Raw genomic sequence first — 15,229 nt, forward strand, 5'->3', positions numbered from 1 at the left:
CAGATTCTCAAGGAAATGCGCGACGCCGTCCACTCCACTAGAGGAGTGCCCCGTTTCTCTCAACTCCGCAGCCAGGAGCCACGCAGAGCGTGGACCCGACTCACGGAGGATGACGAAGAGAGGGTCTTATGGAACAAGGGCTTCCGCAGGGACCGGTGCGAACACCTGCCCCTGTGTTCGCAGCATTTTCTCTCTCAAAGCGGACGCACCAGAAGAGACGGCGATCGACCGTTCGGTCCACCTCCACGGCCGGTCACTTGCTTATGCAACAAGCAGAGGTGGCCGGACTGTGAGACGAGGAAGCGAGCAAAAATAAGCTAAAGATTGGTTAATTGCTCGGCAGATGACAGATAGTTGTACATGGTGGACTTAAAACTAACTTAGTCTAACTAAACTAAGAATCCCGCGACGAGGGAGTCCTCTTCGTTCTTCGTTTTCCGATTCGCCCAACTAAAAGAAACTTAAAGTCAAGGCGTGATAGAAAATAGAAATGAAAACATGGAAAAACAAGTACATACTCTAATCAGAGAACAAAGAAAATAAATTAAACACAGAAAAAAATTGAAAAGAACAATAGAATTGATTAAGAGAGGGGTCGCCAGTACTGACCACCGCCTATCGGCGGCCAGTACCGGTTACCAAGATGGCGGCTTCCCCTTCCATACACCTAAAATAGAGCCATCCGTCGACCTCGAAGGCTCCCTGTGGAATGAAATTTTCAAAAATCGGGGGCTCCTTATATACCCAACACAAGGTCACTTACCGTTACTTCGATTGTTTTTGTTCTATCTAATCGAATATTTCAACAAACTGATGGCTTTTAAGCCATTATTTATACCAGGACATTGTTGATAATTGTTTAAAGAATGATCCTACCACGATTGTTAATAATTATGATGAATAAACATCAAGATATTGCGAAATCTGCGAAGCCGAACGGTTTCGATAAATGTTGGTTCTTCTACGCGATTGTTATTAATATTTACGCATGCTCCCAATATTAATCGAACAATGTGCATCTTATTTATGCAGTACAAATGATTAACTAACTTGTAGAAATTGATTTCGATCGAGATTCGAAGTAAAAACATGTGTCTTAATGTTTTAAAACGTGAAAATTAATAATTGTTCATTAGGTACATTAATTTAACTTTTATTTAATTCTTATAATATACACAATACGCGTAAGAGTTGTATTTTTTACTCAAAAGAGCCGAAATTCAATAAATCGCTTTTTAGATAGAAAAATCATTGCAATGCATACTTGTGAATCGATAATCGATACGTGTAGCCTTGAGAATGTCAGTTGGTCCCCAACGAAAAATTCCTTCGTGGACAAAGAATACTTCAACTAAATGATATTTCATGCCATTATTTATACCAGGACATTGTTGATAATTGTTTAAAGAATGATCCTACCACGATTGTTAATAATTATGATGAATAAACATCAAGATATTGCGAAATCTGCGAAGCCGAACGGTTTCGATAAATGTTTGTTCTTCTACGCGATTGTTATTAATATTCACGCATGCTCCCAATATTAATCGAACAATGTGCATCTTATTTATGCAGTACAAATGATTAACTAACTTGTAGAAATTGATTTCGATCGAGATTCGAAGTAAAAACATGTGTCTTAATGTTTTAAAACGTGGAAATTAATAATTGTTCATTAGGTACATTAATTTAACTTTTATTTAATTCTTATAATATACACAATACGCGTAAGAGTTGTATTTTTTACTCAAAAGAGCCGAAATTCAATGAATCGCTTTTTTAGATAGAAAAATCATTGCAATGCATACTTGTGAATCGATAATCGATACGTGTAGCCTTGAGAATGTCAGTTGGTCCCCAACGAAAAATTCCTTCGTGGACAAAGAATACTTCAACTAAATGATATTTCATGCCATTATTTGTACCAGGACATTGTTGATAATTGTTTAAAGAATGATCCTACCACGATTGTTAATAATTATGATGAATAAACATCAAGATATTGCGAAATCTGCGAAGCCGAACGGTTTCGATAAATGTTTGTTCTTCTACGCGATTGTTATTAATATTCACGCATGCTGCCAATATTAATCGAACAATGTGCATCTTATTTATGCATTACAAATGATTAAGTAACTTATAGAAGTTGATTTTGATCGAGAATCGAAGTAAAAACGTGTTTCGTAACTTGAATGTTGACACCTTTGACTAAAGAATACAACTTCTACGCGTATTGTGTATATTATAAGAATTAAATAAAAGTTAAATTAATGTACCTAATGAACAATTATTAATTTCCACGTTTTAAAACATTAAGACACATGTTTTTACTTCGAATCTCGATCGAAATCAATTTCTACAAGTTAGTTAATCATTTGTACTGCATAAATAAGATGCACATTGTTCGATTAATATTGGGAGCATGCGTGAATATTAATAACAATCGCGTAGAAGAACCAACATTTATCGAAACCGTTCGGCTTCGCAGATTTCGCAATATCTTGATGTTTATTCATCATAATTATTAACAATCGTGGTAGGATCATTCTTTAAACAATTATCAACAATGTCCTGGTATAAATAATGGCTTAAAAGCCATCAGTTTGTTGAAATATTCGATTAGATAGAACAAAAACAATCGAAGTAACGGTAAGTGACCTTGTGTTGGGTATATAAGGAGCCCCCGATTTTTGAAAATTTCATTCCACAGGGAGCCTTCGAGGTCGACGGATGGCTCTATTTTAGGTGTATGGAAGGGGAAGCCGCCATCTTGGTAACCGGTACTGGCCGCCGATAGGCGGTGGTCAGTACTGGCGACCCCTCTCTTAATCAATTCTATTGTTCTTTTCAATTTTTTTCTGTGTTTAATTTATTTTCTTTGTTCTCTGATTAGAGTATGTACTTGTTTTTCCATGTTTTCATTTCTATTTTCTATCACGCCTTGACTTTAAGTTTCTTTTAGTTGGGCGAATCGGAAAACGAAGAACGAAGAGGACTCCCTCGTCGCGGGATTCTTAGTTTAGTTAGACTAAGTTAGTTTTAAGTCCACCATGTACAACTATCTGTCATCTGCCGAGCAATTAACCAATCTTTAGCTTATTTTTGCTCGCTTCCTCGTCTCACAGTCCGGCCACCTCTGCTTGTTGCATAAGCAAGTGACCGGCCGTGGAGGTGGACCGAACGGTCGATCGCCGTCTCTTCTGGTGCGTCCGCTTTGAGAGAGAAAATGCTGCGAACACAGGGGCAGGTGTTCGCACCGGTCCCTGCGGAAGCCCTTGTTCCATAAGACCCTCTCTTCGTCATCCTCCGTGAGTCGGGTCCACGCTCTGCGTGGCTCCTGGCTGCGGAGTTGAGAGAAACGGGGCACTCCTCTAGTGGAGTGGACGGCGTCGCGCATTTCCTTGAGAATCTGGCCCACTGAGGGGAAACGGGACCGAACTAGTAGGAACAACTCCACGGTTCGCGTCGCGTCTTTCCCAATTTTGCCTCATTTTTCCATAATGTTATTGCTCGGCAGAACTAAACGAGGAGATCGAAGGAACATTGATTCCTTCTATCTCTGGAGTTTAGTAATTTCGTTTGTACCGCGTATCGAGGGAGATCGATGGAACTTTGATTCCATCTATCTCCCTCCGGGTCTCCGCTCGCAGCAACCTCCGCGTGGTGAGACCTGGTAATCGGTATTATTCGCGACGAACGATAAGTATTCGTCGCGGGTAGTACCGAGCTAATTGGCTGCGAACTTAGAATATCACATTAATGGAATTTCTGTTAATTGAAATTGATTAAGGAGTACATCATAGTTTAATGATTGGTATTTACAGAAATATATTAGAAAAAAGGAAAGAGCCCTGAAGTATTAGAAGAAAGTTCATAGTGAATGCCGCATTGAACCTAACTCTCGGCATTGGTTACCCATAGTCACGGCCCTGTCGAATCGAAACAAGTGAGTAGCAGGGACCAGATGGCAAACCACTGTACACGTGTTGTCGATGAATATTTTCTCGTCCTGCTCGAAAGGTAAGTCGTTCCCACACTTTTGCCAGGGAGTTGCTTCTTTAGAAATGTCTGCTGAATCCGATCCAGGGTAAACTTTTTGTCCTAGGTACAGAATTTTTCGTCAAAATACAAAAATTCTGCAGAGGAACTACGTAATATCTCATTTTTGTTGAAAATGAGACTTCCGGATTCTGATGTGAGGTGTCTGGCTCTACAAGAATCAGTCACTGGTTATTGCAAAGTAGAAATAAAGTTTCAATTTGTTGGTCAGTGTAATTGGTTCGTATAATAGAATAATTTGTAACGTGCCAACAACGGTTTCTTGTATTACCTTTTAATTGTAGATACGTAGGTATAGTATATCCGTAATGTGTCATCAATATTTCGCTAAGCAACTTTCTTAGAGCAACTAATGAACTCAATACTTCTCTGTTTTGGTAATGGTCGTACTCGTCCAAGTAAAATTGTAAATACATTGGTTGCTTTCTGTGTGTTAATGATATGCTTTGTCACAATGTTACGATGATCCGCAATTTCCGCAAACCTTCTACATGTTCGGTAGAAATTGCTGCCAGTGTTCTGTAAAAGAGATTGTAACCGTAAGTCAGAACAATGCAATTGTTCGTCAAGGTACATTATTAACGAGACTTCCGAAACGCTAATTCCAAACGCATAGACCAAACGATACATGCCTTTATGATTACATCAGTGCGAACAGTATAAATTGATTAAATGCATCAGTGAAGAATATGTTAAAAAATATCCAAATTCGTTCTCAGAAATAGAGTACAGCTTATCATTGAAAGTATGAATTAATTAATAAGATGTGACAGTCATTATCGTTATAAAATTCAAGATTATATGAATTTGAGTAAATCCTTAAGGGTATATTAGCATTTGAAACATCATTTTTCGATCGATATTTATGATCTACATTTCGTGTGTTCATAATTATTAAGTTATTAAATATTTTTGATGTACGAAAAAAGGTTGGCCTCTATGGTTGTCGTAAGCGGGGTTGTTGTATTCATCCTCCGGACAATTTTAATTTATATGGGTGTGATTATCGTTCGTACCAGAATAATACATAAAAAAAACAATTTGACAAACAAAAATATAATTTAAATAGTATAATATGTGACAAATGATTTAAAGAACATAATTTCGAAAGAACTTATTTTTCTAAATCCGGGAATCATCCATTCTCTGACACACTCCGTTATTTTTATTTGAATCCTTTTATAATATTTTATGCACACGAATCTCAGGAGATTGAACTATAAGAAAACGTTACAAAAAGAAAGTCGATTTTCTTGATTCGACAAATGAAGAAACCCCCTTAATTAATGTGGTTACATATCGTTAAATACGTTTCACAAATAAAGTGAATGTCTGTAAAAGATATAATCTAGTTACACAATGACAATTGCACTAAGACAATGTTAACGAAACAATGTTTCTTTACCAATCAGCAAGTGTCCGAAGTAAATTGAAATAGACCATTGCCGTCCGCAACACCTGAAAAATGTTAAATTGTAAAAGATCATCGTTTACAAAATAAATGAAATTTAGAAGAAAGCGCCTACATTGCTGAAAGTATTCAGGGATAAGTCGATTATCTTCCCGCCTACAAGTTTCGGTGAATAAAGTGATATGGCATTCAAGAGAATAAGATCGTAAGCTTTCTTTGGCGGTAAAGTGTACCATTCGATGTCATAAGAGGCTGGACCAATTTGGTTACACTGATAAAAGATTAGTATATATTATAAAGGCAATCAGTTTTAACAAAGTTTGACCAAAAATTTATCGATAAAGTGCACGAGAAGACTTTACAATGATTAAAAATTCTGAATGTAATTAAAAAATATAAATCAGAAGTTATACATTTGTAAGTATCTGTTCGGTCAAAATTTCACACGTGTAACAAAATATCAGTATATTAAAAGTAAAGGAGATCAAATAAATCCCATGTGTTGTTATCGCAAGCATATTTTTACTTTGCCAGTCCTGAAAATATGATGTTATTTGTAAATGTTTCGCATAACTATGGAGAATTTGATATTTTAATTGTTTACCTTCAAACAATAATACGACAGCAAACATATAATCAATGTAGTCCCTACGATCTGTATCAAGCAAATCCCGCTCAAAGCTTTTCCAATGTTCTTCGAAAATCTAAAATACTCATTGAAAACGATTTTAGACGTTCGCACTATTGGAAAAGTGTAAAAGGAATAAGCGACTCTTATCATTAATCGGCATACTGCTTACCTTAAGATTGCGGCATGATCGTGAACAATAATGGCCAAAAAGTTGCGTTGATAATTGCTCGCTTGCATCCTCTCAATTACATTTTCCAAACGTGATATCTGTATCTGTATCTGTCCACATATATGAGTTACAGAAAGCACTGCCAAACTGAATGTACCGAGCGTAATGCTGTGCCTCATAAGACTGGTAAAGAATTGAATACAGAACATGATTTCGTAGGTTGGACTAGATCGAGTATCAAAGAACGCATCGTAGACAGGATAAGCTAAGGATTTGGATTTTGCGGTCTGATTTCCCTTTGCACTTGCCTTGAACAATGGCATCACGATGTGATACGACAATCCAGCGCTATAAAGGAAAGTGACGCACAATGCGCTTAGATTTCTGCTAATAGAAACGTGTCGTAACATGATTTTACGGTGATTTGGGTCGTTCACAAGTTTCCAATCTCTCTTAATGTGTTCGATGCAACGTGCGAAAAGTGTTCTTTTTACGACAAGACAAGAGTAATTAATCGTGGACGCTAGGCAAAAGATGATCGAAGCGAGCAATTTGACTTTAATTTTTGGGTTCCCGTCGCCGCACATGTAGTAAAGGAAAGGTATAAGGAAGAAAAGTAAACAGGAGAAACATATTATTAGTGAGCACATCGAAACGAATTTCTCGAATTTGCTATTGCAATCGTAAATCAGAGGCCATATGCCAATCGGTCTCAAAACCCATCGACACACTTCTAGAGCATAGTTTATATCGTGTTCGTAATTGGAGTTCTTAAATTGGTCGGCACTTCGTTCATACGATCGATCGCACATGGTGGCAACGTTAGTGCGTGCACCAGACTGAAGCATACGACACACAATGGATGGTATAATGTTGATAGAACGCAAGCGCGTAAATGTAAACGAAAAGTACGTGCAAAGTATATAATACATGCGAGGTCAGAACAACTACAGTGGTATATAATCATCGATAGCGGTGAGCAATTTTTTGCACATTTTTTATTTATAGAGCCGTCAGATGACGAGGAAAGCGTCCAAGCGCCGGTGAACTATTGCGAAGTGTTTGTCATCCATTCGTTCGATAATGCAATTTTTATATTTCTGCTACAGTATGATCCGGCAAGTAAACTTTATTGTAATAGTTTACGTATGTTATTGCCATTTGTATTTCCTATCGACGCATATTATCGACGTATAACGTATATCTTATCACTGATCAGAATTATAAGAATGTATGTTTCGTATTGATTCGAAGAACGCTCAAACAATGTCAAGAATTTAGCTTCTTCTTTCCAATGATAATTTCAATATATACTAAACTTGGTTTGGAAAACATTATTCCTCGAATGCGATGAGCAGAAGTTTCATACATGCAGAAAATCTGAAAATATTTTTAATTCGAATGAAAGCATTTTACCGTGTAGCAAGAGACCAATATAAAGGACGTTATTTGTTACTGACCAAGTAAGTTACAACAATCTTGCACAAAGTGTCTTGTTGTACGACCATTAATGTTTGTTATCTGCAGTATCGAAGATTCTTCTAGATATTTCTAGAAATTTTTATATGGCAATCGAGGAAACGAAATCAATGTTGTCCTGTGCCGTTTAGTACGAGCGCACTTACATTCCCTATAAACCTTCGATCCATCTCCATAGAATTGATCCATACTGGAGCCAATTTTCATGTAAAAGTGAGAGAAGTAACTGAAAAGTAAAAGAGCGAAACAATGTCGAATACAACGTATCGTTGTAATATTATTTTCAGCGTGTAGCAGCAATTATTTCGTGTGTGCTGAAGTAGGCGTATACTGATAGCATACCTCTGTGATTTCATAGGTGTGAATAATTTAATGTCGTCAGAAACATCGGTATAAGATATATATTAGAAGACGTCAACGTTTGTTTCCACTAAAATAAAAAATAGGTAATTAACCGTAAACATTCATTAGCCGTTACCAAAATCGTTCATTACCTACTTATTACCTTAAGACTCAGAATTCATGTAGATACTTTTCGCTAATTGTGTCTTACGGAATGCGGCGTATAGAAAATCTGTAAAAAAATTTAGCTTGACTACATAATAACAGTTTCATCACCATAGAAAAAAAGTAAAAGTTCCTTTACCAATTGGTTACCGTTCGAAGTAAATTCAAGTAAATTACCGACGACTTTAACACCTACAAATTATTAGGTTTTCAGTCTTTGTCCGTCCTCCTCCGAACGTGGAATATTATTTCAGAATAAGTCACCTACCGCGCCGAAAGTATTTAGAGATAATTCGAATATTTTTCCAGCAGTAATTTTTGGCGGGTAGAGCGATATAGCACTCAGCAGAACGAGACCATAAGCTTTCTTTGCCGGCAAATTGTACCATTCGATGTCATAGGCAGCTGGACCTATCTGGCTGCACTGATTGAATCAAGTATCTATTATAGCAGTTACCAATTTTAATTAAGTTCGAGGAAAAATTGACGAGCAAAATTTGTAGAAGTAATGCACGATCTAGTTGACGAGAAACTTAAATTAAGCGCGATTTCTTCGTAAATTACCTGTTCCGATAGAACTTCGCCTATATAGCAAAATATCAATATATTGAAAATGAAGGAGATCAACAACATGAAGTACGTGGCAATTGCAATCACATCGCTATTTTGCCATTCCTAGAAACACAATGACATCGATGAACATCTCCCTCTCCATTATTACGAAGAAACGATATGTCCAATTGCTAGTTTAACCTAAGTTGCGATAGATACAATTTTTTACCACCAAACAATAGTATTCGAGCAAACATATAATCAACGTAGACTCCACGATTTGCGTCAAACATATCTCGCGTAGAGCTTCTTCAACGTTCTTAGATAATCTAAAATGTCCAGTGCAAGCGGCTTTCTAACGTCCATACTTTTCATCAAATATAAGAGAAATCAATGCTCAGTATCTTGAAAGCAACAGGGCTTCTTACCTTAAGATTTCGACGTGATCTCGAACAATGTTGGCCAAAGTGATACGACGGCTGTCTTTCCCTTGTCTTTTTTCAACTAAGTTTTTCAATCGTGATATCTGGATCTGTATCTGACCACAAATGTGTGTAACACAAATCGCGGCCAAGCTATAAGCGGCCGTTGTAACGCTGTACATGACCATGGCGGATAAACAGTGAATGCAAAACACAATTTCGTACGATGGACTGGACTGAGTATCAAGGAACGCGTCGTAACCTGGATACGTCAACGGTCTTATGGTGGAATTTCTCTTCGTTCTTTCTTTGGACAGAAATTGCATTACGGTGTGATACGACATGCCACCGCTGTAAAGAAAAACGGCGCACAAGGTGATGAGATTTCGACTGATGGACGCGTGCTTCAACATAATGGTACGATCACTGCGGCTGTCCACCGTCTTCCAATCCTTTTCCACGTGTTTGATGCAGCGTCCAAAGATTGCACCTTTTTGACCAAGGTAGCAGTATTTGATCGCGGACGATACGCAGAAACCAACTGGACCGAGCAACTTCACTTTTGTCTGTACGTTTTTCTCGACGAAAAAGATGTAGTGACTGGAAGGTACAATGATGAAGAACAAACAGGAGAAACATGCGATTAATAATGCGATCGAAGTAACTTTTTCTAGTTTGCTAGTGCGACTGTAGACGTACGACCAAATGCCAATTGGTTTCAGGATCCATCGACACATTTCCAAAGTATAGTTTATATCGTTCTCGTAATTAGAGTTTCTCGGGTGGTCGTCGACTCGGTTGTATGATCGATCATGCATGGTGACGCCTCAACTGCACGCCATCGACTGAACGTCGTGGCAGAAAATTGCTGGTCAACATTGTTAGAACGCAAGCGCGTATACGTGATTTTGTTTCGTGATCTGCACGCGACATACTATACAGTGACTGCGGAATAATCTAGGAGGAAGCAATCGTCGATAATCATACGCGATTTCTTGTCAATTTTCGTCTTGTATTTTACATACATTCTAATTACGAAAAATGTACATTATAAGTGAGAATTACGTTGATCATTAATAGCGTGAGTGCAAATATATCTAGAATTTATTACGAATACGTTTTCCACGATACAATCTGCAAAGCAAACTGGTATGAATATATCGTTATATGACGACGTTATATGGTGACATTTTTATCCTATTATCGATTCTAAATTCACCCCCTTTCCCTCTTTCAAAGATTGGCGTATAATTAAGAATCTTTTCAATCGATAAACATACATCAATTTCGATTCTTACCTATCTTTGTGATTGTTCGATAACAATCATTGTTATAGATCTGAAAAACTAGAGTAAATTCTACTCTATTTATTGAAAGCAGTCGACACATAATTTTTTCAACGCCAGTTAAACAGCTCGCTGAATAACCGGTAGACAAATTATGTACGATTAAAGTATAATTTTTACTTAATAATTTCAAACAGAATCGGTGACCGTTCGCAGCATGTTCAAATATACTAACGACGATTGTAACACCTAAAAATAAGTAAAGCACCGATTATTAAAAGTTTCTTTTGCGATTAATCTACGATATAAAAATGACTTACAACGCCAAACGTATTCAACGACAGATCAAATATCTTGCCAGCCGTTAGTTTAGGTGGATATTTCGTTACAGCGAGCAACAAAACGATGCCGCGTGCTGTCCTTCCTGGCAGATTGTACCAATCGGTTTCGTAGGAAGCCGATGCAATTTTGCTACCCTGATACAAGACTCATGCCTATTATGCCAATGGTTAAATAACTTCGCGTCTACGTTCAAAAATTGGTGACGAATGAGTATGTACGAAGTGACCAGAGTATGAACGAATAGAGCCTCGAAATCGATTACGTGTTTTCTCAAAATACCTGTCCAAGAAGAAGTTCGCCCACGTAACAATATATAGCTATGCTGAACGTGAAAGAAACCAGCAGAATAACGTACGTTAGTATGGCGACCGAATCGCTAGTTTCCCATTCCTAAAGGATGTTAATGATTGTAGTAATTTTCTATAGTAAAATAATGTAAACGTTTAATTTCGAGTTGTGCAATAAGGGCTGACTTAGACGAATACTTTCGCGTTAAGTTCTTCTCGTTCGAATGCGTGCAACGTTTAATGATTGACTCGAACATACAGGCAAATTCATACGGACGACATTCGAACGAAAAAAACCCAACACGATCAACACTTGTTTAATTGGGTTCTAATGCTCGCTGTTCCACCATTTTCTTTACCATTATGCAGTAATATTCGAGTAAGCATATTAATAAAGTAGACATTACTATTTCCATTAACAATAACTCCTGCAACGCTTTCTCCACGTTTTTCATAAATCTGAAATTTCATGGTTCCTACTCTAACATATTATTATAAAAAACCTATGTACGATCGATACCGTTTCAATGGTGCAATCGACACCAATCAATCTTACCTTAATATCTCCACGTGATTTCTCACGACGATCGCTATACGGTCTTTATGGCGCGTGATCTTTGGCGCCGATCTCTTTTCCTCGATCAAGTGTTCCAATCGCGAGCTCTGTACCTCTATCTGTCCACAAGCGTGGCTCGTGAAGATCACGGTCAAACTGTACACGGCCATCGTGATATTACCGGTTACCAAAACGTAGAAGCAGTGCATACAGTATACGATCTCGTACGTGGGGCTCTCCTGGATATTGAAAAACACTTCATAGCCGGGGTAAGTCAGCGGTCTGGTCGTGACGTTTTCGTTGATTTTCCTCTTGGACAATAACGGCATAATCGTGTGATAGGATAGGCCGCCCAGGTACATGAATAGAGCGCACAGAGTGAGGAGATTCCGGCTCATGGTCACGTGTCTGATCATGATGGCACGATGATTCTGGTCACGCAAAAATCGCCAGTCTCTCTCCACGTGCTCGATGCAGCGCTCGAAGACTGGCCCCTTCAGACTCAGGTAACCGTACTTGAAGAACGATGTGACGCAAAATGTGAGCGGACCAAGGAATTTAATCTTCACGTTCATATCTTTCTCGTAGAACAGAATGTAGTACCCGAACGGTACGATGACAAATTGCACGATAGTGCAGCATACAAATATCAACACCACCGAGACCATTCGCTCGAGCTTGTTTGCACGGCTGTAGATGAAAGGATAAATACCGATCGGCTTCAGAATCCATAGGAATAATTGAAACGTGTACTGTATGTCGCTTTCATAATGGTTGTTCCACAGGTGGTCGTCAAAGTTGGTCGATTGACGCATCTTCACGCCCACGATGCGCGTCGCCGACTGAACAACCACTCAGAACCAACGTTCGCACAGGTTTGGTCGACGCAAGCGCAACGGTAACGTTTCGAAGAAACCAAACTTTATTTCCTGATCGATAGCAGTGTGACAAACGTGGTTTTGCTATCGATGGGTTCACCAGAGTGCCAGAACGACCAGTAAACAAAAGGCAATTTTGATCCCTCTGTTTATCGTGATATATATTTGAGGGGAAGGGACGAAGAAAGAAAATACGATTGAAACCACTTGTACAATATTATTTGAACGTATGCTGAATAATTTTGAAATCAAAGTGAAAATGTTGCGCAAGGAATTTAAATTTCATTGCGAACGGAAAAAGGTAATATTCTCAAATATTTCTTATACTTGTACGCTAGGGTACTCATAGTTGTCTAAATTTTTTATAAATTTCAATAAAAGTGGTTTTTCGGCGGTTTCGTATATTCGTTAATGGGCAATCGAACAAAATTTTTCTACGCCGTTGTAAGCGTACGAAGTAGACTCAAATATGCCAACGCCGATTTTACTACCTACAATAAGAAGATCTCAATTGAAACATATTCGCGTATCGTGTAATGTAATTTGATTTACTTACGCTACAGAAACTGGGAAGAGACAACTCGACCAGCTTCCCAGCCGTTAACTTCATCGAAGAGTTTGATACGGCGAATATCAGTATCAAACCGAGTGCTTCTTCTCTTGGCAAATAATACCAATCGATCATGTATGCCGACAAGCCGATGTTTATACACTGTACCATTAAAGCGAAACGTATGAGTATCGTATATTTAACTTTAGGTAAGGATTAATAATTATTATTGATATTTATATTACATTAACTACCTGTTCGGACAGAATTTCACCTATATAGCACAGTATGAAAATGTTGAACGTGAAAGATATCAGCAACATACAATAGGTCAATGTTCCTATAGTTTCACTTTTCTCCCATTCCTAGAAAACTGACAACGAAATTTGTTAATCGTGATTTAAACATCAGGTTAAATCCAGTGGTAACGCATAATATTTTGGTTATACTCCTTACGGTGAGTAAATAATATCCTAGAAAACATATATTTAACGTGCACCCGACGAGTTCGACCAAGCATATCCCGTTCAGAAGTTCTTCAATTTGAGATATAAAACTGGAACATCCCCGATTACATTCATTGCGATTACATTCTCAGGAGGAGCGCCTATAGCCGATTCGATACAAATCGCTTTCCCGTGTTTCGAAAATATCTTTTAATTCTTTACCGAAGTATCTGTAGATGATGCTCGATGATATCGCTCAATCGTTGCTCGGAAAGTTTCGAATCGCTCTTTACCGTTACACCGTTAATCAACTCGTCCAATTTCACCTCGAGGATCCTGAATTGTCCACATGCGTGCACAGCAAACACAGCAGCCAGACTGCAAGCACTAGCGGTAACCGAGTATGCGACAAACCCGGCCAAACATTGCATCAATTGCACGATCTCGAACGAGGGGCTAGTTCGTGGATCCAAAAGACCACGGTAGATCGGGAAAGCCTGAGATCTGACCGTTTCGTTGTTTATGATTTCCGTTTTTTTGCTGCACAATGGCATTATGATAGTATAAAAGAACCCTGCGGAGTACATGAATCCCACACAAAATAGGGCCAAAGACCTGCCAAATCTGGCGCTCTCGATCATGATCTTCCTATCTTGATCACGATGCTCCGAACTGGTTCGTACCCAATCGGAGCGTATCTCTCCGATGCATTTGCTTACTTTGGCACCGCGCGTAACGAGAACGTAGTACTTGATCGCGGACATTACACAAAAACTGAGCGGGCCGATCATTTTTATTTTCGCATCCAGATCGTTCACATTATCGAGTACGGTGCTCAAAGTGCACGGAACGAGAAGAAACCCTATGAGAAAGGCACTGATTAACGCGAGAGCCACTGAATTGATTTTCTCCGTTGTGCTGACACACAACGAAAGCGGCCAGACACCGATCGCCTTTAATATCCAACGATTTATTTGGACACTGTATATCCAATCCTTGTCCGAGGTGTCGGCCACGGACGTAATTTCCATCATGATACTAGTCAGTGGAAAGTGTACACTCGACTGACAGATGCAACGACGTGCAGAGCGATCATCGATTTCCAAAAGGATCAACTTTGCGCATGTGCCTACCGCTTTGTCTCGTGTTGTTCGAATAGGATAGCTTGAGAGGATACGACAGTGCAGTTGAACTCTCCGAATTACTAGTGAGAGTACGACGCTGAACGATATTACCGATAAGAACTATGTAACCGTAGAATTTGGAAAAATGTATAAGAACAGATTACACAGCGGAAGTTTAAAATTATTATTATATACTTTGTAAATCACACGGTATACATTCTCTTAAATAAATAAACAGTTTAATAAGGCACGAGTTTCGTTCACGCGATTACAAAGAACTTTTTATAAGAATTTTAAGTTTAGAGTGTTTCTAATTTAGTCTTTGAGAGTGTATAGAATATAAAGGCAATCAAAATAAGTCAGAATCGTTTTAATTCCATCGTGTATTATTGTCGTGATTCCAAGGTTAATCTATCGATAGTACATTCAATTTGTTTAATCGATTATCATTGTACTCGATGCTCTGTACGTCTTGTATACCAGAATTTGCTTTTTAATATTTCAATCTACAGCTGCTCATTTTAGTTTGG

The 15,229-nt window shown here is 38.4% G+C and overlaps 3 protein-coding genes and 1 long non-coding RNA gene across 6 annotated transcripts; all 4 read right to left on the minus strand.

Moving 5' to 3' along the window:
• Positions 1-5,209: 5,209 nt before the first annotated feature.
• On the minus strand, positions 5,210-12,926 carry LOC143151675 (uncharacterized). The gene is made up of 19 exons (XM_076321025.1): positions 12,907-12,926; positions 12,623-12,785; positions 11,702-12,543; positions 11,505-11,604; positions 11,138-11,248; positions 10,833-10,992; positions 10,529-10,765; positions 10,296-10,376; positions 10,133-10,224; positions 8,303-8,323; positions 8,228-8,243; positions 8,169-8,179; positions 7,731-7,821; positions 7,469-7,557; positions 6,271-7,109; positions 6,075-6,174; positions 5,586-5,741; positions 5,465-5,517; positions 5,210-5,391 (listed from the first exon to the last, which is right to left on the minus strand). Coding segments are annotated over exons 1-19 (3,183 nt in total). The 3' UTR covers positions 5,210-5,390.
• On the minus strand, positions 7,209-8,321 carry LOC143151230 (uncharacterized). 3 transcript variants are annotated; one of them, XR_012993264.1, is made up of 4 exons: positions 8,255-8,321; positions 8,092-8,179; positions 7,731-7,975; positions 7,209-7,650 (listed from the first exon to the last, which is right to left on the minus strand). It is a non-coding gene; the product is annotated as an uncharacterized LOC143151230 (long non-coding RNA). The 3 variants fall into 3 exon arrangements; XR_012993265.1 differs by having other exon boundaries at positions 8,244-8,321; XR_012993266.1 differs by lacking the exon at positions 7,209-7,650 and having other exon boundaries at positions 7,662-7,975.
• Positions 8,392-10,059, minus strand: LOC143151231 (odorant receptor 10-like). Its single transcript, XM_076320160.1, has 5 exons — positions 9,237-10,059; positions 9,038-9,137; positions 8,821-8,931; positions 8,525-8,680; positions 8,392-8,448 (listed from the first exon to the last, which is right to left on the minus strand). The coding sequence occupies exons 1-5, from the start codon at positions 10,046-10,048 to the stop codon at positions 8,392-8,394; spliced, it is 1,236 nt and encodes a 411-aa protein (XP_076176275.1). The 5' UTR covers positions 10,049-10,059.
• Positions 12,927-13,013: 87 nt separating the features above from the next.
• Or35 (odorant receptor 35) lies at positions 13,014-14,609 on the minus strand. Its single transcript, XM_076321026.1, has 5 exons — positions 13,798-14,609; positions 13,586-13,685; positions 13,384-13,494; positions 13,136-13,291; positions 13,014-13,070 (listed from the first exon to the last, which is right to left on the minus strand). The coding sequence occupies exons 1-5, from the start codon at positions 14,607-14,609 to the stop codon at positions 13,014-13,016; spliced, it is 1,236 nt and encodes a 411-aa protein (XP_076177141.1).
• Positions 14,610-15,229: the final 620 nt, after the last annotated feature.

The sequence above is a fragment of the Ptiloglossa arizonensis genome, chromosome 9 (genome assembly GCF_051014685.1).
Source record: "Ptiloglossa arizonensis isolate GNS036 chromosome 9, iyPtiAriz1_principal, whole genome shotgun sequence".
Taxonomy (NCBI): domain Eukaryota; kingdom Metazoa; phylum Arthropoda; class Insecta; order Hymenoptera; family Colletidae; genus Ptiloglossa; species Ptiloglossa arizonensis.